The 26,820-nt window shown below is 38.2% G+C and overlaps 1 protein-coding gene across 2 annotated transcripts; it reads right to left on the bottom strand.

Annotated features, from left to right (window-relative positions):
- Positions 1 to 90: 90 nt before the first annotated feature.
- CDK7 (cyclin dependent kinase 7) lies at positions 91 to 26,820 on the bottom strand. Of its 2 annotated transcripts, XM_082622881.1 has the most exons (12): positions 26,662 to 26,766; positions 26,244 to 26,303; positions 19,843 to 19,876; positions 18,868 to 18,935; positions 18,041 to 18,109; positions 15,986 to 16,096; positions 14,623 to 14,741; positions 12,482 to 12,581; positions 5,003 to 5,089; positions 2,885 to 3,034; positions 676 to 823; positions 91 to 263 (listed from the first exon to the last, which is right to left on the bottom strand). In XM_082622881.1, exons 1-12 carry the CDS (start codon positions 26,725 to 26,727, stop codon positions 235 to 237), a joined length of 1,041 nt encoding a protein of 346 aa, XP_082479007.1. In that variant the 5' UTR covers positions 26,728 to 26,766; the 3' UTR covers positions 91 to 234. The 2 variants fall into 2 exon arrangements, with proteins under 2 accessions (XP_082479007.1, XP_082479006.1); XM_082622880.1 differs by lacking the exon at positions 18,868 to 18,935 and having other exon boundaries at positions 92 to 263; positions 26,662 to 26,820.

The following is a 26,820-nucleotide window of genomic DNA, read 5'->3' on the forward strand; positions in this document are numbered from 1 at the left end:
ATGCATTTTCAACTCTACATTTCAGAGAATTAAACTTATCTTACTGTTGCACTCTAATCAGAAAAATCAGAATTAAGTTTGTTTTAAAATACATTTAATAAAATAACCCAGTTTTACATATTTTACATGTACAGAATATTTACAAATTTCTTTTAAAGCATTTAATTAATGTTTACTGTTTTGCCTTTTTCACTATCTCCTTCAGTAGTAGAATATGTCCAGTGTTCTCTGTAACTAAAAAATTAGCTTCTTGGGTAATCCTCCTGGGGGGAAAAATGAGGTTGTTTACATTTAATCTTATAGCAATTTTAACCAGTCACTGCATTCCAACTACCTCTATTTTTACTCGCTTTGATTTTCCAATAGCACTAGTTAAACATTAAGCATACAGTGTACCAGTAGGAATTTATGAAAAGAGTAGGATGCACATGGATAGTACTTGTAACTCTGAGGTATACTCAAAAGTGCCCATGTCCTTTTAAAAAGCATGATGTAAGTATTCTCAATGGAAGTAAACAGAGCTAAAACACCACAGTCAACTTTATCCAATTTAAATTTATACAAGTAAACAGCTCACAGTCTGCATTTCTTAGCTGCCTTTCAGTCACTAGCTATATATTAGCTATCTGGAGTTTTCTGAATTCATTTCATTTCTTGTGAAAATGAGAGTTTTACCTTGTTCCAAGGCCTCTGTTCTCTTCCGTTTTGTTGCCATGGCTGGATTGGACTGCTCCTTTAAAGCGTCCACTGGACAGTTTGGTCTTGGCAGCTGACATCCAGGTGTTGGCCCTGGCCGATTACTGAAATACTTAGTTTTCAATGCCTTTCAGAAGAAAAGATACCAGAGAAAGTAAGGTTTTAAGTGAATATCTGAACTGTGTTTAAGAAAAGCTAACCTCCAAAATTGTAAGGAGCATTAAAAATACTATGTGATTACACCCCCTCCCCAAGCAAATTTAATTTCAAGTATTTCAACATGCAGATTACTACAAATAAACATCTAGCAGCCTAAGATTGATTGATAATTCCATTACTATAAGAAAAAGACACTACCTTCAAATTTTTCCACAATTAAATAGCCTATACTAAGTACAAAATATCTGTAGTAAGATATTGTATAATTCATCTCTCTACACATTATAGGCTCTGTAGTTCAAAACACAGAGAGAGACTTGCTTAAAAAGAACTTCCAAGTTTATTTGTCACATCTATATGTATTCAAATTCCAAATCACATAAATTCTTAAAAATAAAGCTCTTAAAAAGATGTGATAGGTTGGAAACAATGGATTAAAATCCAACAATCCACTACAAATTAATAGAAATTTTACTTGGAAGGACTTGCCCAAGGTTACTTCTATTTACTACCAGTCCAATGTTTTATAATATGATATTTTTACTTAGTTCCAAAATTCCAATAAAAACAGTTTTATTCTAGATGACAAAGTTGTCAAGTTCCTACTTTATCTGCATCATAGTACTGTTCAATAGCCACAATAATTCAAGGTATTTCCTTTTGGATAATTCTCTTATGAACAAAAAGAAGTCATATAAATTTGTCAAGCATACCTCCCCCTACTTGCCAACATAATATTATATGCAGTAATAATTTAGAGATTTCTTACTTCAGAAGAGTTGAATTTATAAAAGATTACTTCCAAATCATAGCAGTTCCATAAGTAAACTAATTTTGAGCTACACAGAGATCTAAGAAGAGTATCTCATTCCAACTTTTAGATATCTACAAGCCAAAACCCATTTAAAAAATTCATTCTATCAAAATACAACCCAAATAAGTCATCACAACTAGTATTTTTCTATATATTTTGAGTTTTACTATTAATGAAAACAACTTTCTAGATAATCTGACCTGGTCTCAAGTTTCTTACGATGGAGATAATATGCATATATGCATGAGTGAAAAGGTAAAAATGAGTTACTTGTTTGAAATTAGAAGAGTAATTCCAATGGTAAAATATCTAGTACATATGTATTAATGTGGCATGTAGTGCTACAAAGAAAAGGCCTGTACAAGTAAATGCATTAAACAATGATTTGGTAGTCTGTAATAAACTTAAGTGAAAATAAAATCCACTTTGTATCCCTCATATATTGTACATTAACATGTTTTGTGAGATATGAAGATTTGTGACATTTCAATTGGTCTCTTCCTTTATGAAGGCAAATCATTGTACCGTGTGTTGCATTTTTGCACTGCCTGTCCCTGCCCCAGTTTTGTGTGCTTGTTTTTAAAACAAAGAAAAAAAACCTTTTCAAATCTATAGGTCTTATATTTTTGTATTGGATAACATTTCTCTCTTCTTTTATAAGAGCAGGTATTCTTGGTCTTCCACATTTTTCTTGAGTTTGATTCTTATTTCCTTTAAATAACTCAGTTTCAGTGTTTTTCTGTTTAGAATATCTTTCAATCTCTTGTAAGTATACAGTTGTATCAGACTATACCATTTTCTCCCTATTATCACTTTCTGACTGTGACAATGACCAGAATGCATATTTGAACTGCATTTTATGGGGAAAAAACAAAACACTTTTGGCACTGATTTTAGCACAAAATTTTAGTTAATACATAAGAGTTTAATTGAAATATACCAGTGCCTTAACAAATACAAAAACCTTTTTTTCCTCTCTAGTGAACTATTTGAAAGCAAACTAATTATGAAATAGAAATGTATTTATATGTTTTTAAGCAAGAATAAACTCTCCTGTACTTGTGTGCATCATATAATTTAATACCAGTCTGAACAGTGCTTGTAGCTTAGGGAAAAAATAAAATTTGTTACTCCTTAAAACAACAGAAACACATCTTTTCAGTATTTAAAGAATGTTAGAAAATCTTAAGAAATTCTAAAGATATGCTAAAATACCTGTGTGGCTGTAATTCGAGTACATGGATTAAATAAGAATAAGCCTTGTATAAGATCTAGCAAGTCATCTCCTGCTGCAATGAAGATATGCTGTAACGGGATTCCAGGGAAACTCTTAAATGTCACGAAATCTGGAAGACTACACATGTCCTGTAAAAATATTTTTATAATTCAAACTTAAGTAAAGGATTGAAAGGCATGTACATCTCAAATGAATAAATGGAACTGTCATACGGATGATATGATGATCTATGTAGAAAACCTCAAGAAATCTATTAAAAAACTCCTACAACTAGTGAGCAGACAAGGTTACAGGAAGGTAAACATAAAAAAATCAACAGTAGTTCTCCATACTAGCAAAGAACATGTGGACACTGAAATGAAAAACAATGCCATTTAGAATCACTCAAAAAGAACGATGGAATGCTCTGGTGAAAATCTAACAAAACATGTGTAGGACTCATATACTGAAAGCTATACAACACTGATGAAATAAATCAAAGCTCTAAATACATGGTGAGACCTATCACGTTCGTGTATTGGAAGATTCAACACCATAAGGATGTCTATTCTCCTCAAACTGGTATACAGGTTTAATGCAATTCTTACCAAAATTCTGGCAAAATTATTATAGATATAGACAGGTTATTCTAAAATTTATATGGAAAGGAAAAAAAACTAAAATAGCTAAAAACAACTTTGAAAAAGAAGTGGGAGGAATCAGTCTACCTGATATCAAGACTTAATATATAGCTACTTAATTAAGACTGTGGTATTGGCAGAGGGAAAGGTATCATAAATAGCACCATCCCCTCCAAAGACATTTTTTTTTTTTCGGTATGCGGGCCCCCCACCGCTGTGGCCCCTCTCGTGGCGGAGCACAGGCTCCGGATGCGCAGGCTCAGCGGCCATGGCTCACGGGCCCAGCCGCTCTGTGGCATGTGGGATCTTCCTGGACCGGGGCACGAACCCGTGTCCCCTGCATCGGCAGGCGGACTCTCAACCACTGTGCCACCAGGGAAGCCCCTTCAATTATAATTTAAGAATTAACAAATGGGGACTTCCCTGGTGGCGCAGCGGTTAAGAATCCACCTGCCAATGCAGGGGACATGGATTCAATCCCTGGTCCAGGAAGATCTCACATACCGTGGAGCAACTAAGCCTGCGAGCCACAACTACTGAGCCCGCATGCCTAGAGCCCCTGCTCCACAAGAGAAGCCACCGCATTGAGAAGCACACGCACAGCAATGAAGAGTAGCCCCCACTCGCCACAACTAGAGAAAGCCCACGCACAGCAATGAAGACCCAATGCAGCCATACATACATACATACATACATACATAAATAAGAAAGAAAGAAAAAAGAATGAACAAGTGAGAATTTCACTGAACTGTAATATATAAAATTTAGCAATTTATAGTTTTAAGTTTTATCACAGATTTAGTATTTCTTTTTTATAGACATGTAATGGTTTAAAAATAAATAACAGAGAGTTCCCTGGTGGCCTAGTGGTTAGGATTCTGGGCTTTTACTGACCCAGATTCAATCCCTGGTTGGGGAGTTGAGATCCCACAAGCCATGCAGCGTGGCTAACAACAACAAAAAAATTATAATACTAAAAAATCTTGATTGTGTTAGTGAAAATTCAATAAATACACCCAAATCCATCAAGATATTGATAAACTAACATGGAACATCCATAAAATTAAATATTATATGGCTTAAAAAGAAAGAGGTCAGTAATATTAAGTAAAGAGCAAGTTGGTTGCAAAAAAATTTTGTATGGTGTGATCCCTATTTTGCTAAAGAACAAAAGAAAAAGCAACTCTATATGTCTATATGTGCGTATGTGTTTGTGTGTGCATCCTCATAGCAAGGCTTTACAACAAAATAAGAGTGATTAACCCTGGAATGGGAATTACTGGGATGGGGGAGGGCTGTAAGTATATAGAAGGCTGGATGGTATATCATAATTTTAACTTCTACTTTGTATAACTTTTGCAATGAGTATATATTACTAATAAATTAAGACAATTAGTACATTTCTTTAAGTAATATTCACGTTATACACTATACAAATTTCTAACTAAATTTCAAAGAACATGTATGAAGGCTTACAGGCCACTGTTCTTCAGTTGGTGTGCCCAAAGTTTCAAATATTCTTGTTAGTTGATCAAGGTCTGAATCTCCTGGCAAAAAAGGAACCTGAAAGAAAGTGAGAGGCAGCCACGTCAAGAAGGTTTTTGATAGCTGTTACACAAATAATACTATAAATTTAATTTAATAAGAAACACTAAACTATAACAAAAATTTAGTCTGAGGCATACTGGATACGGCATTAGATCCTGCCATTGCTATCCAAGTAAAGATTACCACACTGTCCGTTTTATTCACGCCTCTCATCTTTAATAAACACTTACCATGTAAGAGGCACTGTGCTAAGCCCTAGGCATTTAAACAAGGGAACAAGACAGTCCCTGCTCTCCCCTGGGGTGGACATGGTGAACAACGATGATACCATTGAAGCGGCATTTACAAGATGATGTGTTCAGTGAGAGCACAGGATAGGATCCTAGCCCATATGGAACAGCACCTAACCCACTCTGGACAGGTGAGGGAGGGCTTCCTACAGGAAGTGGCCATGAAAGTTGACAGATAAAGATGAGAGCTGCCGGAAGAAAAGTCTAAGATGGAAGAAGAAAACTATCCTAGCAAAAGGGCAGGTGCAAAGGCTGGGAGGCAAGAGAACACATCTCTATTCCAATATTATTTAAACAATCTCTTGGCAAATTCTTTCTTTGAAGAGGTATACTGGCCAACTTTAAGAGGATAAATAATTATAAGTTAAATGTCAGTAAGCTGATAAGAAATGATCAAAATCTTTGCTACACAAAAGACATTATTTTCCAATTCATTCTCAGACATGTAAGTATCCAGGAAAGAAAAAAAAAGAGTTTTCTCTACTCTGTGAGTAAGAGGCCTTTGGCACTGTTAAGGGCAATGAAAAAGTTTACAGAATTACTGGGAAGACGTGAAATTAAGTACCAAGTCTCCAACATTTTTATTACTGTGGACTTCTACCAGCAACAAAACATAACAAAAACACCTCTGCCAGTTATCAATATATTCCAAATTCACCCTGTTTGACTCTCCATAAAAATGGATCTGGGCCTTTTAAATATTTTTCCTTTGCCAAATGAAGCTTTGTCAGTAGAGAATGCTGGAGAGACGTCACAGGAAGAAAAGTTTTGCTTCCTGGTTCCAGTCGGCTTGCCTGGCAGGCTCCTGCACCACTCTCAGCTTCTAGAATCGGTACCAGGTTCCTGCAGTGTGGCCAGTTTCTCCAGTGTTCAGCTCCAACGGTGCACAGAGGCCAGCAGCTTCCCTCTAGAATGCCCTGCAGATGGTTTTGTAGCAGTGCCTCTAGAGGACAGATTTCCAGCAAGTTGAGCACAGCTCTATAGCAGCTTCTCTGCCGACCAGTGAGCCGCACTGTGCCCTCTTCAAGAGGTCTAGATCTCAGCCCTGGGTGTCCTCTCCTTGGGTGCTCTGTCCTTAGTCCTAGGGTTACCCCTAGGTATAAGGGTGACTGCTCCTTATATCTGCTATTCCTATAATCTTTAGAGTTCTCTTTACTTTTTGTTAGTCAATCCCTCATTACTACAACCTCTTGTCATAGTTAATTTTTTATATTAAACTTCCCTTTTCAAATTAATGTGTGGTTTCTATATTCTGATTGGACCCAGACTTAACCCCTTTTAAATTATGTATTTATAATAGCATGCTATCATGTATATTAAATGTGAATAAAATAGAAATTAGAAGGGATATTAAATCACATTTCATAAATCTTTTTTTTAAATATTTATTTATTTTTGGCCGTCGGGTCTTAGTTGCGGCACATGGGCTCTGTAGTTGCGGCATGCGGGCTTGGTTGCCCCGCAGCATGTGGGATCTTAGTTCCTCTGACCAGGGATTGAACCCATGTCCCCTGCACTGGAAAGTGGATTCTTAACCACTGGACCACCAGGGAAGTCCCCATAAATCTTTTTAGACATGCTCACATTTTCTTCTTATACCTCAAAGGATTTTCTGCTACTTTGCAAACCACCAACGTAAATTGTACTATGAGATCTGAAGACAGGGACACTCATCATCATAGCCTTAGTTTTGTGAGCAAGCTTGCAATTTAACCAGATTTTAAGGATGGCTGTTTTTGTCTGATGTAAGAAATTTAAATTAAAATGAGCTGCCTGGGGGCTTCCCTGGTGGCGCAGTGGTTGAGAGTCCGCCTGTCGATGCAGGGGACAAGGGCTCGTGCCCCGGTCCGGGAAGATCCCACATGCCGCGGAGCAGCTGGGCCCGTGAGCCATGGCCGCTGAGCCTGCGCGTCTGGAGCCTGTGCTCCGCAACGGGAGAGGCCACAACAGTGAGAGGCCTGCGTACCGCAAAAAAAAATAAATAAATAAAATGAGCTGCCTAATGTGTGGACTTTGGATCCCTCACAATGTGTTCTGTTGTCTTCCAATGTTGCTTTTGAGAAGTCTGATTCCATCTTTTCCCTAATCCTTTATTTTGGTTTCTGTGTAAGCTCTTCATGTTTTTTCTCTCTGTGGAAATAAAGGCTTTTTCTTAAGAATCCCCTGGTGTTCTGAAATTTCACAATGTGTCTGGGCATGGGTCTTCTTTCATTCATTGTGCTGAATCTTTATGGCACTTCCAACCTATTCACATCCATCAATGCTGGGCTATTTTCTAATGAATTTCCTACCCTCGATTTTCTTTCTTCTCCTTTGCTATATTCTAAGATCACTCCTGGATCAATCTCCTAATTTTCTTATCTTTTCCCTACTGTAGTCCATCTCTTTTATCTTTTGGTTCTATTTAAGGAAAGAGTTCTTTAGCTTGCTTTTCTACTATTCTTGTTTGCTTTTAGTTATCCTTTTTTGAAAAATTTCAAGTATACTTTATTCTTTGATTGTTCCTTTAGTAAAAGAGCATCATGTTCTTGTTTTATGTATGCAGTATATTCCCTCAGTTCTCTGAAGATCTGGTGCGGGTGGGGAGGCGAGGATGAATTTTCTTCTGCTACCTGATGGTTTCTATTTTTTCCAAAGTTTGTTTCAGTCTGTCATTCATGTTGGACGCTTTCATCAAATATCTGATAATCCTTGCCAATTATCCGGTGATCCTTACATGTTGGAAGCAGTCATTAAATACCTGAAAATCCTTGAGAACTATCTGGTGATCACTGGCTAACCATTCATATTTAAAGGTAAGGTACTAAAAAAGCTGATTCAAAGCATTCTATCTATGAAAAGAGCTTGTTAACTCATGGCCTTTATCTAGAAAGATTGGACAGGTAGCTTTAATGCCAGTTACCTATGGGTCTATTCTCTGGGACCGTTCAGTTCTTCCAGTGAAGGATCCTCTAATCTTTTACCTGAGTTAAAATGAGCTTTACACTGGCTGCCAGGGTTCTGGGAGCTGAACAGGGAAATAAGTTGGAGGTTTTACTGTTTAGTGTGCAGACTTTCATGTAATCTCTGTGTTTTCACCCTGGCATCTCACCCCCATCCTTCACTGTGTCTAAGGATGCCCATGTCTAGAGATTCCTGCTTCAGTTTCTTTGGAGAATAAACCTTGCCCTGGTGGAGGAATAAGTCAGGGGCAAGTAGAGCTGGGGGAAGGAAAGTAACCTGGTTGTGTCGGGGACCTTGTTATTAAGTGCTCAATATACAGGTTTTTCAACCAACCCTTCTGTTTTTAGTCCTGCACCTCATTATTGCCATCAATGATCATCGGTACCTCTCATTGCTAAGCAACTCCAGGATTCTGTGTGCCAAACAAAATTTGCCTTCAGTTGGTATCCGCTTCTGAAGACTTTTAGCCTTCTTCATTTCTGGCTTCATATCCTCTGGCATAGTGTTATAGGCACCTCCTAATTTCAAACATTTATGTTTGTTTCTTTTTAGAGATAATTTCTGAGGGGGGGAGATTTTCGCCTTGCCATCTTAAAAATCCTTAAGATATAATTATCACTTGATTTTAAAATGTCTTCATTGTATTAAGCATCAACTCAACGTTGACTAAAAGAATCCACTGTCTGAGACTTCCCTGGTGGTCCAGTGGTAAAGAATCTGCCTTACAATGCAGGGGACGCCGGTTCGATGCCTGGTCAGGGAACTAAGATCCCACATGCTGCAGGGAACCTAAGCCCGCGTGCCACAACTACTGAGCTTGCATGCCTCAAGTAGAGAGCCCGCATGCAGCAAACTACAGAGTCCATGCGCTCTGGAACCCATGTGCCACAACTACAGAGCCCACATGCCCTGAAGCCTGTGTGTTACAACTAGAGAAGAGAAAACCCTCATGCCACAACTAGAGAGAAGCCTGCGCGCCACAATGTGAGATCCCACACGCCTCAACGAAGATCCTTCATGCCACAACTAAGACCCAACACAGCCAAAAATAAATAAATAAATAAATAAATAAATAAATAAATCTTTTTTAAAAAATGATTTGGCCTCCCAAGTCCTAGTCGGCATTTTTATATTTATTTATTTGTTTGTTTATTTATTTTTGACTGCATTGGGTCTTCATTGCTGCGCACAGGCCTTCTCTAGTTGTGGTGAGCAGGGGATACTCTTCCTTGCGGTGCGCAGGCCTCTCATTGAGGTGGCTTCTCTTGTTGTGGAGCATGGGCTCTAGGCACGTGGGCTCAGTGGTTGTGGCTCGCGAGCTCTAGAGCACAGGCTCAGTAGTTGTGGTGCACTGGCTTAGCTGTTCTGCAGCACATAGGATCTTCCCGGACCAGGGCTCGAACCCGTGTCCCCTGCATTGGCAGGTGGGTTCTCAACCACTGCGCCACCAAGGAAGCCCTTTATTGTTCTTTTATCCTGTTCTGTAACAGCTTCTTAGAGGACACCAGAATTTAACCAATACAATTGTGACTAAGCATATGAATGAAAACTTTTCAGTTTTAGGAGAAAGAGTCCAATTAATCCTAAAAGGAAGAAAAGTACTGAGTTCAACAGTACAGGAACCCAAGAGGGACTTCCCTCTGGTTCTTTTCAGTATGACTCCACTCATGACTTCTCTTTTAAAATTGTGTTGAGATTCATCTTTGTAAGAACAATGACACTGTAGAAATTTATTTTTTCTTTCTCATGTCTTTACAGAGGCAGGGATCACAAACCAAATATCAGAAAATCAGCAAGCTTTTTTATGCAATAGGCATGAACAATAACGTTCTTGAACATCTGATATCCTATAGCCTCTAACACCCATGTGCATCCAGAAGCCTATGCAAAAACTGATGGAAGCTCTGTTCTGAGCTGATACAGCCAAACTGAAGTATTGGAATGTCAGAGGGCTGAAGATCAACCACAGGCCAAGCCATTAGCTCTGGATCCTCACCATTTGGATGAAGTAAGAGTATGGCAGGCAGCTGCTGGTTGATCAAATCGTTGTATCACCACATCATCTCTAGGGAATGCTCTAATGCAGGCCAGTAGGATGCCCAGTGACCTTCCTATAAAACATAAAATGTCTCCCCCAAACTACTTCTTATTTACAAACTAAAATGGATATCTTTGAAACTATCTAGACCAGATAGTGGCATTTGCTCAGTAGGTAATATCCAAGTTTAGATTTTCTATTAATCACTATGTCTCATAACATGATTAAGAAAAAAGAACATAAACAGATCATAAATTAAAAAGTAGATTTGTGTTATTTAGTGATATAATACTCCACTAGTATAAATATTTCTCAATTCCTTTTCAGAGGTCAGAATGCAGACCAATTTGCTTCTAAAATGTTTTAAACTATATAGACTACTTTGGTTGGACATAGGCTTACTTATTATTGCTCCTGTTTTCTAGTTATTAAACCTTCTATAAAATTTATATAGAAAAAAACAACACTTTAAAGAAGTTAAATGCTTATATTAGCAAATCTTCCGAATTACCCTGGCTTTCAACTATTATCTATTTGGACTGCAGAATCTCACCACAGATTTAGAACTGTGTGGACAGCATTTCCATGGATATTTTCAAATGAGTACAGAGACAGTTTAAAATATGAAACATTTTTCTTTAATTGTGCTGGAAAAAAATATGGCAAAATGGGGCTTCCCTGGTGGCGCAAGTGGTTGAGAGTCCGCCTGCCGATGCAGGGGACGCAGGTTCGTGCCCCGGTCCAGGAAGATCCCACATGCCGCGGAGCAGCTAGGCCCGTGAGCCATGGCCGCTGAGCCTGCGCATCCGGAGCCTGTGCTCCACAACGGGAGAGGCCACAACAGTGAGAGGCCCGCATACCACAAAAAAAAAAAAAAAAGGTAAAATGGTACAATTCTTCACCAAATAGGGCTGCCTGTCAACTCCTTCATAACCTTAATTCCAACAACGATGCCAATGGTTAGCAAGACTCCAACTATGACTTCAACCAGGTCCACAATTTCTAACCCATCTATTCTCAACTGCTATCTCTCTCTCCTTACTTTCTAAATGGAATGATCAGTCATAACACTAGGGGCTATGGAATTCTGTTTCTGTCTTGGTCATGAATGAACTGGGCTTTTGAGAGTTAACAGATTCTCAAATGTACCCTTCCAGTAAACTCTGTTTTTGTGAGTAGCAGAGTTGTCACACCAGGTGATTCAGAGGACCCATTACTAGCACAGGGATTACTTATATCATCTTCAAGCCTAAATGTGAGGGTTTCTTCTACAAGCATTCAGAAGGGTGAGCATCTCAAAATGATGCACAGAACTCACACTAAACTAAAAAAGACATTTAAGAAGGTATCTTCTCTCTGGCGTACAGAAGCTATTTTCTGTGTTCAAGGAAATAAATAGCTGTATTTTTGTGTTTTGGGTTCACATTTCTTTAAATACACATGGCTTGAGGAGAGGGGGAGTAGAGGCTGGAATCTGGAATGTAAGAAGGAAAAAAACTCAGCCTCAGTGTGATTTCCCAATATTCCTCTGCCTTCCTCATTGAGAAGTGCTAAACTAAACATCATGGCTAAAGAAAACTTACCAAGTTGGCATCTTTCTCTACAGTAAGGGAAGGGTAAGGATGTTTCATTGTAAGATGGTCTCAGTCTGAGAAATGCTATAGGACCACCATGTCTGCTCTGCTTGAACAGAACTAAAACACTCCTCTCACACAATATTTAAAGTTATGCAGAGTCGCATCTGCAGTGGTTGGTATTATGTATCTCTTGAAGCGTACTTTTAAACAGCCCAAACAAAAAAGTACCAGAAGTACAGAAGTTTATCCTAACACTTTTAGTTACTGTAGAGACAGTACCATATTACAACCCAATGAGTTTTATTATAGTTACATTTCAGAACACAGAATGATCTATAATAAAACCTTTATTGTCCTAAGTGGGACATCTCATCTCACATTAGCATTAATAAAAAGGTTGTACTTGGCAGAGGTTTTTTTTTTATTAACCTGTTTGTTGGCTTTTTGTTTTAAGGATGGTACTCCTCTCTGGGAATTACCTCTGGGAAGATATTACACAAAATTATAAAAATAAATTCCTATAACAATACTGAAGTGTGTACATCAATTCCAGACTTACCCTTAGGAGCAACTCTGCTAATATACAGCCAACAGCCCACATGTCCACACCTACACCATACATTCTAGCTCCAAATAGTAGCTCAGGGGCCCGATACCACCTGAAGAACAAAAAGAAATACTGTCATTTTAGGATGGAATTAAAGTATTTCTTAGAGAAAACTCCTCAGCAAAACATCATCTACTGATGAAATGCACTTTTATGGATATATTAACTCAAGAAAAATCGGCTATAAAACCAACAAGTTCCATATTGCTGCCAGGAAATTACATACACCCTTAGTCCATTCACTCCCCCACTTTGAGATGAGTAACATCTTCTTTCTCCAGGAACCCTCAACACCATCCTTCCTCTCAGCTGATGACCTTATTTCCTACTTCACTGAAATAATGCAAGTAATGAAAAAAAATTTCTACAGACTCACCTTCAGTCATTTGTATTCTCACAATCCGCCTTCCCATCCATAACTACTGATGAACTATCTGTGATTGTTTTTAAAGTCAATCCCTCAACTTGGGCACTGACACCCCACTCTCCTGCCTATTTTCAAGGATATTACTCCTGCAATTCTCTCCTCTTTCTCCTACATCAACTTTTTGTTCTTACTAGATTTTTAACATCAATGTCAAACATACCATTATTTTTTCTAGCCTTAAAAAATAAACTAAAATATAAAGAAACAAAAAACAAAAACTTCTTTGGACCCTACTTCCCCCAACAGTTACCCCTCATCCTCTGGTTGTCTGTTCTTAGTGTCTCCACTGCCTTTTCTCTCATCCTCTTAAACCTGTTTCAGTCGGGCTTTCATCCCACCACTCCACCAAAACGGCTCGTTGAGGTTATCTAAATCGTTAATTCTCAGTCATCACGTTAATTTGACCTATTAGTAGCATTTGATTTGCAAGAAGAGAAAGTATGAGAAACGGGTAGATGAAAAGCAGTGGCACACAATACTCATGTATGTGGGTCCCTGTTTTCCTGAGTCTCCAGTGTTCCTGAATGATGGGCTTAATCTTTCCAGAAATTACACGAACAACTACTTATATCCCTTACTTTTTACTCAGGGCTCAGGTGATTGACACTCAGTGAGATCTGGAGGAAGGTGACAAAGTAATTTAAAAGGATAGAGAATCTGATGATCTTCTCAGATCCTTAAAAGAGTCAGAGAAATTAACAAATGTCATCCTGACAAGATAAAATCTACCATCCCTATCTATTTAATGTGATTTTTAGTTTTTATACATAAAAAGTATAAACAGAAAATGGAAGCAACTAATAATATGCAAAACCCAAATATAAATGCACTGCTTTGTTTAGAGAATTTTCATTCACACTGAATGATATAAAATGTGGAACTGGGCTTCCCTGGTGGCACAGTGGTTGAGAGTCTGCCTGCTGATGCAGGGGACACAGGTTCATGCCCTGGTCCAGGAAGATCCCACATGCCGTGGAGCGGCTGGGCCTGTGCGTCCGGAGCCTGTGCTCCGCAACGGGAGAGGCCACAACAGTGAGAGGCCCATACCGCAAAAAAAAATAATTAAAAATGTGGAACCAAGACTGAACAATAAAATAAACACAGGCCCCCCCAAATCATGTGTTTATGTACAAGAATAGGCACTACAGTTCCAGCCTACCTAACTGTATAAGAAGTATAGATTAGTCCCCAAAATAACTTGGTAAATCTGAGGACTGAGTTAAATTCAACTGTTTGAAAGAAGGGCTATATATTTTTTTCACTGTGGTAAGATATACACAATATAAAAAAGGGCTATATATATATATATATATATTTTTTTTTTTTTTTGCAGTATGCAGGCCTCTCACTGTTGTGGCCTCTCCCGTGGCGGAGCACAGGCTCTGGACGACACGTAGGTTCAGCGGCCATGGCTCACTGGCCCAGCCGCTCTGCAGCATGTGGGATCTTCCTGGACCAGGGCACGAACCCGTGTCCCCTGCATCCGCAGGCGGACTCTCAACCACTGCGCCACCAGGGAAGCCCTATATTTTTAATAAAATACCAATAGTAATCCCTGAACTCTGCCAAAATTTCAGAGAAGACAAATGATGCTCATCTGTATAATCACAATCATTTGTGTATATCCTACACAATATAAGGTTTCAGTTAGTTAAGGAATCCTTACCTGGTTACAACCTGATGTGTATAAGCTCTATTGGGGCTCCCAAATGATTTGGCCAGGCCAAAATCTGCCAGTTTTAGAACTCCATTTTCATCTAGCAACAAGTTGTTTGGTTTTAGGTCCTATATAACGGAGGTTTTAAACAAACAAGTAAGCAGGGTGGAGAAGAATATCACAATGATACATTTAGTTGGCTTAAATTTAAACTTAGCATGAATGGGGTAACATCCCAAATCTAAACAACCACCAATATTATTTTTATTGACATAAAATCCTACAAAGCAAAATAAGATTGGCCATATTACTTAGTGAGACATTGGGTCAAGGTACTTAATTTCACTGAACTTCAATTTACCTACTTCACAGGTTTGCTGTGAGGATTAAATTTAATATTTCCTGTAAAAACCCTAGTGTAGTGACTGGCTCATAGTAAGCACTCAATAAATAGCTGCTGCTATTTAATTTAGTAACAATATATATGGGGAATTCCCTGGCGGTTCAGAGGTTAGGGACTCTGCACTCTCACTGCTGACGGACTGAGTTCAATCCCTGGTCGGAGAACTAAGATCCCACAAGCCACGAGGCCAAAAACAAAACAAAAACAAACAAACAAAAAAAGCCCACTATATATGAACTTCAGTAAATAAAAATATTAGGAATTTATAAGGATGAGGAATACAGTCTTCACAATCTATGCTAAAAATATATTAGCAATAACCTAAAAGGGATTCCAAGTGTAAGTATGAGAATTATTAACTATAACTTATTTATTTTTAGCTATTTCATCTACATAGGGTGCCTAAGAACATCTACCTATCTAAATTATCAGCCTTGTTCTAGTAGCTGAATGCTCCTAACAATGACTCAGCCATTTCAGAAATTTTATTTCATTATTTCCTAGAATTTTAGAGCTACCAGAAATATTTTTCCAAAGGTATTTTTGCATTGCATAATTTAATCCAGACTCCCACTGTTTTTGGTTTTGTTTATTTTTTTCCCATTACAACAGTATAGCACAAAGAACACTGGACTTCAAGCCAAAATGTCTAGGTTCTAATACTATTGTCAGTTTTCAGCTGCTGACCCTGAAAAACAATACGTAACTTTGGTCAGCAACTTAGCTCTTCAACTATGAAAAGCATGAAGGAGTAGGTCTCTTCCATTTCTAAATTTCACATAGTAATTCAGAGTCCTCACAGCACCACGTAGTGGAACTGAAGGGAGCATACAGAGGAAGACGGTTGGATAAAATGGCCCAGCTCTATTTTGTAACAATTTACATACTCAGACCTTTTGTGTAATAAATTGGCTACATGAAGTCTGACTACAACGTGAAGAAGCAATAATACTTGGTTAAAAACCTTACCCTATGTAGAATCCAATGTTGATGTAAATATTCTAATCCTTGAAGAGTCATCAACATGTAGGCTTTGATGTGTGATGGTGTCAGCACAAGACTGTTATCCTTTATTATAACCTGTAAAGCAGGCATACAATATACACGTAAGCTTTATTATTCCAAATGGACTCTACTATATAAAATCATTTACAGACATAAAATGGATTTATTCATAGAGGAGAATCTCAAGAGAGACTGCCTAACTCTCCTTAGGAAGTACTGTCAGAACCTCCAATTATATGGTTAGGGAAAGTATCCTTGGTTTGGAAAGAAAGCAGTGCTTTATGCCCTACTGCTTTGTTTTTAGGCATCCATGTAGCAAACATCTGTTGTTTTCACTTGCCCCCAGATACATAGCCCCTTCAGACAACAGCATTCAACACTCCATCTGTTCCCAGCTTAGTCCACGTGGTTAAAACAGGACTGTGCACTACCTGTAGCCTTCAGAGGTAGACACACGATCCAGGCGTGGTCAGTCACCACACTGCAGCCTGCTTTCCAGACTAGCTCAGGGATGGATATGTGAGCCAAGCCAAGGCAAACACTGGTGCTAGAATCAAAGGGAACAAAGCACTTTCTTTCCTCAGGGATTATTAAACTCTAAGGACAGAAGCCTGCAAGTGCCTGAGCCACTATATTGAGAAATTCTACCCATGAACAAGGCAACAGAGAAGAAAACACTGAGTTAAAGTGAAACACTGTGTTACGTTAGCATTATTTGTGAACTATGCCTCAAGTCAGTCAGTTTATTCCTAGACTTTTCGTTATATGATCCAAAAATTCACATTTTCTTTTTTTTAAAATAGGTAAAATATACCCTTTTAATCTCACAGTTCTATGAATTTTAACAAACACATCCAGTTGTGTAACCACTACCATAATCAAGACATAGTTTCATAACCCCCTAAACTCTCCCCAGGCCACTCTCTACTCAATCCTCCCCTCGATTCCCAACCCAGGCAACCACTGATCTGATTTCTGTTCCTTTAATTTTGCCTTTTCCAAAAAATCATACATGGAATCATATAATATCAATAGTTTTTTTTGTTTTTTTTTTTTTGCGGTACGCGGGCCTCTCACTGTTGTGGCCTCTCCCATTGCGGAGCACAGGCTCCGGACGCACAGGCTCAGCGGCCATGGCTCACGGGCCTAGCCACTCCGCGGCATGTGGGATCTTCCTGGACCGGGGCACAAAGCTGTGTCCCCTGCATTGGCAAGCGGACTCTCAACCACTGCGCCATCAGGGAAGCCCAATATCAATAGCTTTTTGAGCCTGGCTTCTTTCATTTAGTATAATGTATTTGAAATTCACCTATACTGTTGCATATGTTAGTAGTTTGTTTCTTTTTATTCTCAAATAGTATTCCACTTTATGATTACACATTCACTTAATGAAAGCTATTTGGGTTGTTTCCAGTTTGGGTAGTGACAAATAAAGCTAAACATCCGTGTAGTCATGTTTTTGTTTCTCTTGGATAAATAAATACGTAGAGGTGGTATTTACTAGATTGTACCTTAAGTGTATATTTAATTGTATAAGAAACTGCCTAACTGTTTTCCAAAGTAGCTGCATCACTTTGCATTCTCATCAGCAGTGTATGAGAATTCCACTTGTTCCACCATCCTTGGAATGTCCATTATTGAGATTCAATTAATATTAATGAAAAGTATAAAAAATCTTATTTTTCTCAAAAAGAAACCTGGCTTTCAAAAGGATATTCTGTGATAATATCACAAAGAAGTTCCAAATCCTCCGAAGCCAAACACTCATTTTTCTAAAAAGTAATGTCAATAAGGTATTGGGAACTTGGTAGATACAATGCTATTGAAATCCAACTCTTGTATTTAACCCTGGGAATATGGCTAAATGATTCAGAAGATCTTTGACTTGAGAACACAACTAGATTTCAACATAATTAAGCATTTTTTTGACTGCCAGTATCTTCAAAGGTAGAAAATAAACATTTAGATTCTCTTTCGATAAACAGAGAAAAAAAATTCCTCCAGGAATTTTAATCTTACCTCTAGGTCAGTTTCCATAAAATCAAAGACAAGGCTAATATTAGATTTATGTCCAAAAGCATCAAGGAGCTGCAAAGCAAAATGAAAAAAAATATCAACATGTGATTCTCTGTTAAACACTTGACAGTATTATACCAACTGAAGTAATCTTTAAAAACTTAAACAAGCATTTGGATTGTTGATAATTCTCTGTAAAGTTTAAATAATTTTATTAAATTTAATATTTATCCTTTTTTGGGGCTAGGAATTAGTACTTTGAAGCACAAGATACTAAACCTTACTATTAAAAAAAAATCACTAAATACTTAACCTCTCCCTCCAAATTTTGGAGTTATAATAAAGATATGAATTAATGAAAACCTCATTTAAGTCTCCAATTTAGAAAAATTCCCAAACTTGGTACTTAAGAATATCCTACAAATAGCATCAGCAGCTATCATTCATTGAATGAGTGTGTTCTCTATGCCAGGCACTATCCCAGGTACTTTACGTGTATTCAGTGAGCTAGTCTCATAACAACGCTATGAGGTAGGGATTATGGCACAGAGTTCAAGGGAACTTGCTAAAAGGTCTTACACATGCTAGAGCTCTCTAGGCTTCAAAATGGTCTCTGACAAAATCAGCCTGTATGCCAATATTTAATTTATTTCATCAGTTGTATAGTTTTTAAGACACTGCCTACAAGAATAATTAGGATAGAAAATAAATTTCAGCCTTTTTGCAAGGCTCGTCTAGAACAACTTATCTTGCTGAGCCTTCAATCAACATCTACCACATTCAGGAAAGGCAGGGTCCCAAATCCCAGAAACAACTTAGATCATACTCACACCAATTATATTTGGATGACTTAGCTCCTGTAATAATTTTATCTCTCTTAAAGCTGTTCTATTTATACCTACATAAAAAGGCAAAGAAAAAAGTGAAAAATAATTCTGAAATCTCAAACCTTCTTGTAAACGTATTTTTTGGGAAAGGTCAGTCTGACGAAATAGCGATGACTATTCCTCAGGAAAAAAAATAACAATTTTTATGACATACCTGTTTCCATTTTATATTGCTTTATTTTTAAAATAGCTTAGCACAGACTACGATAAATGGTGAAAAAAGTATTCCCTTTATCTGTGAGATATCAGATCTGAAGACTGCTGGAACAACATGTACACAAGTGTGTAGCATATAGGTGAGAAGTTAATGGCTCCCTTCTCTTGCCTTATGAATATCAGTGGCAGATTCTTTAAGCTAACAGTAAACTAGTGATTAGATACAATCTTGCCCAATGTGAAGGATGGAACTCAACATTTAAAATAAAATCTGGTACTAGTTATTACAGAGATGATGGATCCTTTATATAGGAACTATTTCTTGATGACTAAATAGGACTTAGCACTCTAGCAAATAAGGCTTTGGAAGAAGGGGTAAAAAAATCTTCCCCCCCCATACATTTATTCTATAGTAAGCTTTGTATACTTCCATGAATCCTGAATTTTCAAAGTAATCAGAAGCTCAGAAGAAGAAACAATGGCTTGTAACAACACCTAAAGCAGTAATGAAGACATCAAGACAAGTCACTAATAACCTTGCTGTCTTCCATCTACTTAGGTGACTTGAATATTCTTCTGAACACCCAAATGGTGAAAATCACAAATATCCTATCTCTATCCTGAGTCTAACTTTACTCTTCTGGGACCCTGCAATAACTCTATCCAGAACCACTGTTAACTTTAATTAATACTTTGTTCTCTTCCTCACTGAGAATAAGAACCTTTCCTGTTCTGTCAGATTACATGAAATAAGTTACTTACCATCTTTAGCTTCTGATCTATGTCCAAGTTTGATCTGGCAGAGGAAAAAACAAACACATTAGAAACATGTTAAATTATTTAGACCAATGCATATATATAAACACTTCAAGGACTTTGCTGGTGGCGCAGTGCTTAAGAATCCACCTGCCAATGCAGGGGACACGGGTTTGAGCCCTGTTTCAGGAAGATCTCACATGCCGTGGAGCAACTAAGCCCGTGTGTCACAACTATTGAGCCTGCGAGCCACAACTACTGAGCCCGAGTGCCACAACTACTGAAGCCTGCACACCTAGAGCCCATGCTCCGTGACAAGAGAAGCCACTGCAATGAGAAGCCCACGTACCACAACAAAGAGTAGCCCCCGCTTGCCACAACTAGAGAAAGCCCACACGCAGCAACAAAGACCCAAAGCAGCCAAAAAGAAACTAATTAAAATTTTTTAAAATTCTTAAAAAAAAAAACTTATAGCAAAAATACGTAGCAACTCATATGTAGCTAGTATTAGTAGGCAAGAAGGGAGTGGGAATCATGAATCAGAAAGGCAAAATTAACAATATAAGAAAGGATCAAGTACATATCATTCCTTTCCCCTTAAGTTTTGAATTACACATCTTTGTTAGATTAAATGAGGAACAAATAATTAAATGTATAGAGGCTAATAAACAAAACAAGCACTTCAAGTTAGACTACTTGGAAGGAAATGCGTAACACATAAAATAAGATGCTTAATGTGTCCAATAATATGCTCCCAGGGACCACATTTTCCAAAAAGATAAATTACAAATTGCGATGGATATAGAAAATGGTTAAACTGTTGTTACTGTGAATAAGCACATCAAACTGCATTAATAGGTTCAGACTTACACAAAACCAAGTACCAGGTTAAAGAACAAGAGCTAACTACTTTATACAATGACAATGTAACCAAGAATACAAAAAAAAAAAAATCCTACTCCAGAAAATCAACTATTCTACTTTTAAAAATATCCCCCACCTATATACTACAAACAGAACTTTTAATTTAAAGGTAGGCTATTTATTATAGCACCAAAAAATATAAGGCACTTAGGAATAAAGCCAACAAGAGATGTATGAAGCTTCCTATGAATACTATAAAGCACTCTTAAAATATGCTTAAGAAATGAGATCAAAATAAACATAGATAGCATGTTCATGGATAGGAAGACTCAATATCATAAATACATCAAATATGTCAATTCTCTTTAATGGAACTAAATGTAAAGTACAACAGCATTTTTCAAGGACATTGACAAATGGATTCTAAACTTTATATGGAAAAGTAAGGAGCTAAGAACAGATAATTTAAAACATTATTACAGGGCCTCCCTGGTGGCGCAGTGGTTGAGAGTCCGCCTGCCGATGCAGGGGATACGGGTTCGTGTCCCGGTCTGGGAGGATCCCATATGCCGCGGAGCGGCTGGGCCCGTGAGCCATGGCCGCTGGGCCTGCGCGTCCGGAGCCTGTGCTCCGCAACGGGAGAGGCCACAACAGTGAGAGGCCCGCATACCGCAAAAAGAAAAAAAAAAAAAAAAAAAAAAAAAAAACATTATTACATTTTCTAAACATAATAAAAAATAGACTAGTTTCATGAAGCCATCTACTTCATCACCCAGATTCAATAATTACCAATATTTTGCCATACTTACTTCATTCATTCATCCTCCCCTTTTTGTTGGCTACAATATACACTTTTTCAAGTCCCAGACTTCATGTTATTTCATCCCTATATACTTTAAGTAGGCACCTCTAAAATGTGGACATTTTCTTACATAACTAGAATGCCATTCTCATACCTAACAAAATTAATAATAATGCCAGAGTAGCATATAATAACTAGTTCATATCCAAATTCTCCTGATCTGTTTCAAATTTCTCAACTGACCCATAGAGTAAGCCAAGATAATTTTGAAGAAAAATAGTTATGTGGCACTTACCAGACTTCAAGACTTTATAAGGCAATAGTAATTATAGACTTATTGTATTGGAGCAGGGATGGGGGAAAAAAAAAGTCAACCAGTAAAAAAGAATAGTGTGCCCAGAAACAGATCCAAGTAGAAACTGGAACTTGGCATTACAACTCACCAGGAAAAGGACATACTATCAATAGTGTTGAGAGAGCTGGGGAAAAAGTACTGGATCCCCATACTACACAACAAAGAAAATTTAATTCCAAATGGAATGAAGACCTAAATGTGAAAACAATACTTTAAAATTTTTAGACGAAAATATAATAGAATTCTTTATAACCTGGAGGTAGGGAAGCACGCAAAAAAGGGAACCAATAAAGGAAAAAAATGGACAAATTTAACCAGATTAAAATTTGAAATATCTGTGTCTCAAAACATACCATAAACCAACTAAAAGCCCAGCCAAAGACTGGGAGATGATGATGGAAAAAATTTTTACATACTGAAGTATGGAGAAGTCATTCTGGCTTATACATGATTTAACAAACTTTTTGCTAACTAGAACAGCCTGTTTTGTGGTCTATCAAACACACATTGTACATCTGCTTTTAACCATTGAAAAAAAAAGGGTGCATTGTCCTGAAGTAAAGAATGTCCATTTTGAAGATAGGGATAAATGCCTCCCTTCCAGGGACTTCAGTAGTAGCACTCCTTTGATGATAAGGCTCCATTCCCTGGAGCCAAGGCCATACTGACTTACTGTGTACTCGGTGATCTATCTTCGGTTGATCCGTCTTTTTTTTTTTTTGGAAACTTTGAAGGAATGTACCCCTGTCATACTTGATGTTTTCTGTGTTTTCTGTTCTGACAAGATATAAATTATGCTGAAAGCCATACTTCTTCAGAACAGTTCCTCAGAGCTATCTGACAGACTGTCTTCTGGGCTATAATCCTCAGTTTGGCTTGAATAATACTCTTCTATTCTTATTACAGATCAGTTATTGATTGTTTACAGCAACGAGGGTATCTCCAGTGCAAATTTCTGATAAAGGATCGGTATCCAGAATATGTAAGAAATTCCCCACCAAATCAACAGGAAAGAAGAAAATGTAAGCAACCTAACAGAAAAAGTCTAAAAAGCCAATAAATCTAGGAAAAGATGATCAACCTCACTGGTAATCAGATAAATATTAATTGAAAAAACAACCATATACCGTTTTTGATCCATCTAATTGACAACCGTTGTAAAGTCTGACAATACAAAGATGGTGAGAATGTGGTGGGAGGTTAAACTGATCCCACCATTTTAGAGAGCAATTTGACAATATATGGTGACACTGCTGTGTATTCTCTATACAGCAACAATTCATAATTGGTTTCAACTAAAGATACATTCTCTAGAGAAACTCACATATGTATAAGAATGTCTGTAGAAGGACTGTATAAAAGTAAAATGTTTTAAAAAAAACAGCTTTTATGTTTATCAACAAGAGTTTGGATAGACCAATTTTAGTGTAGCCACATAATAGAATCTAATCATTGATGAGCATGAATAAACCAGATCTACATGTATCCATCTGGAAGATTTCAGAAATAATACTGATTCAGAAAAACAAGTTGCAGAAGAATATTGCGTGCGCGCATGCCTGTGTGTGTGTGTAGGGAGAGAAAGAGTTTAGAAGTATGCAATACTATAAATTGTTGAGATACATAAAACAAATACTGAAAAATGAGAAAGGCTCCAAAAGGCTACCGTAGGGAACTGGTTAAATAAATTGGTAAACATAAATTCAATACAATTGTTTAAAAAGGATAAGGTAGATTAATGATGTCTTAAAAGTCCAAAATACAATAGGCAAAAGAATACAGAATACATAGCTTATTATCCCTTTTTTTTGTAAAATTAAACATGTCAGTAAATGAGTGGGAGTAGAAATTGAGTGTTGGGAGAGGAAGGTGCACAAGCACCAAATCTCCAATGTTTACAGTAGGAAGTATAGAAAATGTCTAAAACTAGGGAAAGAGACCACTCAAGAAATAATGATAAGCATACTATCTAAAGAAATGGATGTAAATAGCAGAGAAAACAGTTTTGGAGTTGAAAGTGATTGCTCCAAGGAGTGAAAACCAGGGGTAGAGGAGACAGGCATGCTTGGCCTAGTAATTGACTTTTTAAAAAAAAATATTTTGAGGGCTTCCCTGGTGGTGCAATGGTTAAGAGTCCGCCTGCCGATGCAGGGGACACGGGTTCGTGCCCTGGCCCGGGAAGATCCCACATGCCGCGGAGCGGCTGGGCCCGTGAGCCATGGCCGCTGGGCCTGCGCGTCCAGAGCCCGTGCTCCACAACGGGAGAGGCCACAACAGTGAGAGGCCCGCATACCGCAAAAAAAAAAAAAAAAAAAAAAAAAATATATATATATATATATTTTTTTTTTGAGAAATACCTGGTTTGGTAGAAGGAGAAATATTTCTGCTCCTTTTGTTTCTGAGGTACAGTTTATGTATACTATTATATAAGTTTCAGGTGTATAACATAGTGATTCACAACTTTTAAAGGTTATATATTCATTTATATAAAGGTTATATTCCATAAAACCACAAAGATGTACTATTTGAAATAAAAATTAAATGTAAAAGAATATTCCATTATGAGTCACTTTCAAGGGGTACAAGTCTATCACTGAGAAATAGGATGAATTCTAAATCCTAGTTTATGATAAAAGTAAGCAAACGAGAAAACCCACTAGGATTTACAGAAAACCACAGAATTCAGTGAGATTATACCAATTTGAAGAGACTATATCTGTCAAATCAATAAATTTTTTTTTTTTTTTTTTTTTTTTTTTTTGCGGTACGCGGGCCTCTCACTGTTGTGGCCTCTCCCGTTGCGGAGCACAGGCTCCGGACGCGCAGGCTCAGCGGCCATGGCTCACGGGCCCAGCCGCTCCGCGGCACATGGGATCTTCCCAGACGGGGGCACGAACCCGTGCAGGCGGACTCTCAACCACTGCGCCACCAGGGAAGCCCCTAGTCAATACATTTTTAATGAGTGCCTGCAAATGTACCAGACACAGTCCTAAATATAATTCAAGTGGTAGTAAATAGAAGATAAACTCATAGGTAAAAGACTTTAGATTTTGATAAACGCTATGAAATAATAATAGAGAAATATGCAAAGAACACCAGGTAGGAAGGGAGGCACACCTGTTTTAGCTAGAATGACCAGCAAAGGCGTGTATGTACAGGAGATATTTGACTGAGATCTAAATGATAAGGAATCAGTCATGATTCCTGATTACATGATTACTCAAGTTTTAGAGTAAAAATATACTAACCAGAAGGCAGAGCAAATGCAATGATACCGGGACTGGGATGAATTCAATGTATTCAAGGGACAGAAAGGTCAGTATGGCTAGAATAAAGTGAACCACGGGTAGAATCAGAAAAATAACTTTAGAAAGAATTAACAAAGTTAAGGGTTTCACAAGGGAGTAGCTATGGCATTGGTTTATAGAACAATATAAACTGGAAAAGGAGATGAGACACGTCAGAAAAAGTAAAAAAGATAACAATGGCAGGAATAATTGTGGAATGGAAGAGTGGGAAGCAGGTGTTAAGAGTATGAGAGGGATATGCTTCAAAGGAATTAAGGATTTTCAAGGAGAAAGATTCAAAGCAGCAACAGAAATAATAAGGAAGGTGGTCACCTAAGCCACCAACAGGCCTGAGGTGTGAAGAAACCAGCTTCTCTTGAGAAGGTTATTGATTTCCGTAGTATGGGAAAAGGCAATCAACCTGGGAGCAGGACACCTGGATCTAAATCCTGGCTCTAGCAATTACCATCTGTGTCATCTTGATGAGTCACCTAATCTCTCTTAGCTTCAGCCACCTCAAGTGTAAAATAGAGATACTTTACCTATTTCATGGGCTCTTATGAGGATTAAATGAAAAAACGAGGGTGAAAGTGCTTGGTATATAGAAAGTTAACTAAATATGACCCAAGTTTCTTGAATGAATGCGAGTAAAAAAGCTACTGAAACCATTAAAAAAAAAACCCCGCACCGAAGCAGTCATTAATGCTGGCGAAAGCCTTTCATGGTACACCTGTACTCAGGAAATACAGATATACAAAGTGGATGCAGGTGAGGCAGAAATAGGGATCTGGAAAGGTTAGGTGTTCTGAGGACCCAAGAGACGAGCAGTATTTGTCCCCTTTGCCAACGTCTGCGTTTGTAGAACAAACATAACACACAGCTTCCTCTTCATTTCAATTTCAATGAATACAACAAAACACAAGTTCAACCCGAGTTCCACGTTGGAACACAAGACACTAAGAAATTCTATTTTCTTTGAAAATGACCTAAGTAACTCCTCACTAGCAGAGAACGGTCAAGAGAAGTAAAACGGCCAGACACCAGCTCCCATATACACACATCTTCAAGGAGACTCAAGGAAAAACAAACTGCAACTCACTTTCTTAATGGCGACAATTTGGTTGGTGTTCTTGTCTCTGGCCTTGTAAACCGTGGCAAACTAGAGAGAAAAAGAGGAATAAAGTTAAGTTGGTGAGAGTTTTTTTGGTTTATGTTTGCCTTTTTACTTTATTAGATTCGGGGAAGCAAGGAACCCAGGATTATTGGGGAAAAATCACGGCGGCTTGAAACATGGTGGGGCCGTCCACGTCTCGTTCCAGTCTATTCTTCGGAGAAGGCCGCTCAAGGTCTCATGCCCAGGGTGGACAGAGGGGCCGCAGGAGGGGTCTGGGCAGCCTCCCGCAGGCAGAACGAGTAGCGTGTCCCGTCCGCTGGCTTCCACGAGAAAACCCGCGATGGTGTGAGGCGGCCCGGCGTTCCCCGCTCAGGGCCCTCCGAGCCCCGCCCGAGAATCTCACCTGTCCCTCCCCGAGGAAGTCCAGTTTTTCATAACGCTTTGCTCGCGACTTCACGTCCACAGCCATCTGTCGCGCGGAGCTCGACTCCAGCTGAAAGGGGTGAGCTCCCAAGACAGCAAGAATTTAAAGCACCTTAAAGCCTCCCACAGCCACTTCCGC

The sequence above is a fragment of the Mesoplodon mirus genome (genome assembly GCF_964341445.2).
Source record: "Mesoplodon mirus genome assembly, chromosome: 5".
NCBI classification, from domain to species: Eukaryota; Metazoa; Chordata; class Mammalia; order Artiodactyla; family Ziphiidae; genus Mesoplodon; species Mesoplodon mirus.

Excerpts from the sequence above, each read along its gene's own strand:
- CDK7 (XM_082622881.1), bottom strand. The coding sequence starts at position 26,727 with ATGGCTGTGGACGTGAAGTCGCGAGCAAAGCGTTATGAAAAACTGGAC. Across the intron at positions 26,304-26,661 it reads ACTTCCTCGGGGAGGGACAG|TTTGCCACGGTTTACAAGGC; the intron begins GTGAGATTCTCG and ends TTTTCTCTCTAG. Across the intron at positions 264-675 it reads AACAGAGGCCTTGGAACAAG|GAGGATTACCCAAGAAGCTA; the intron begins GTAAAACTCTCA and ends TTTTCCCCCCAG.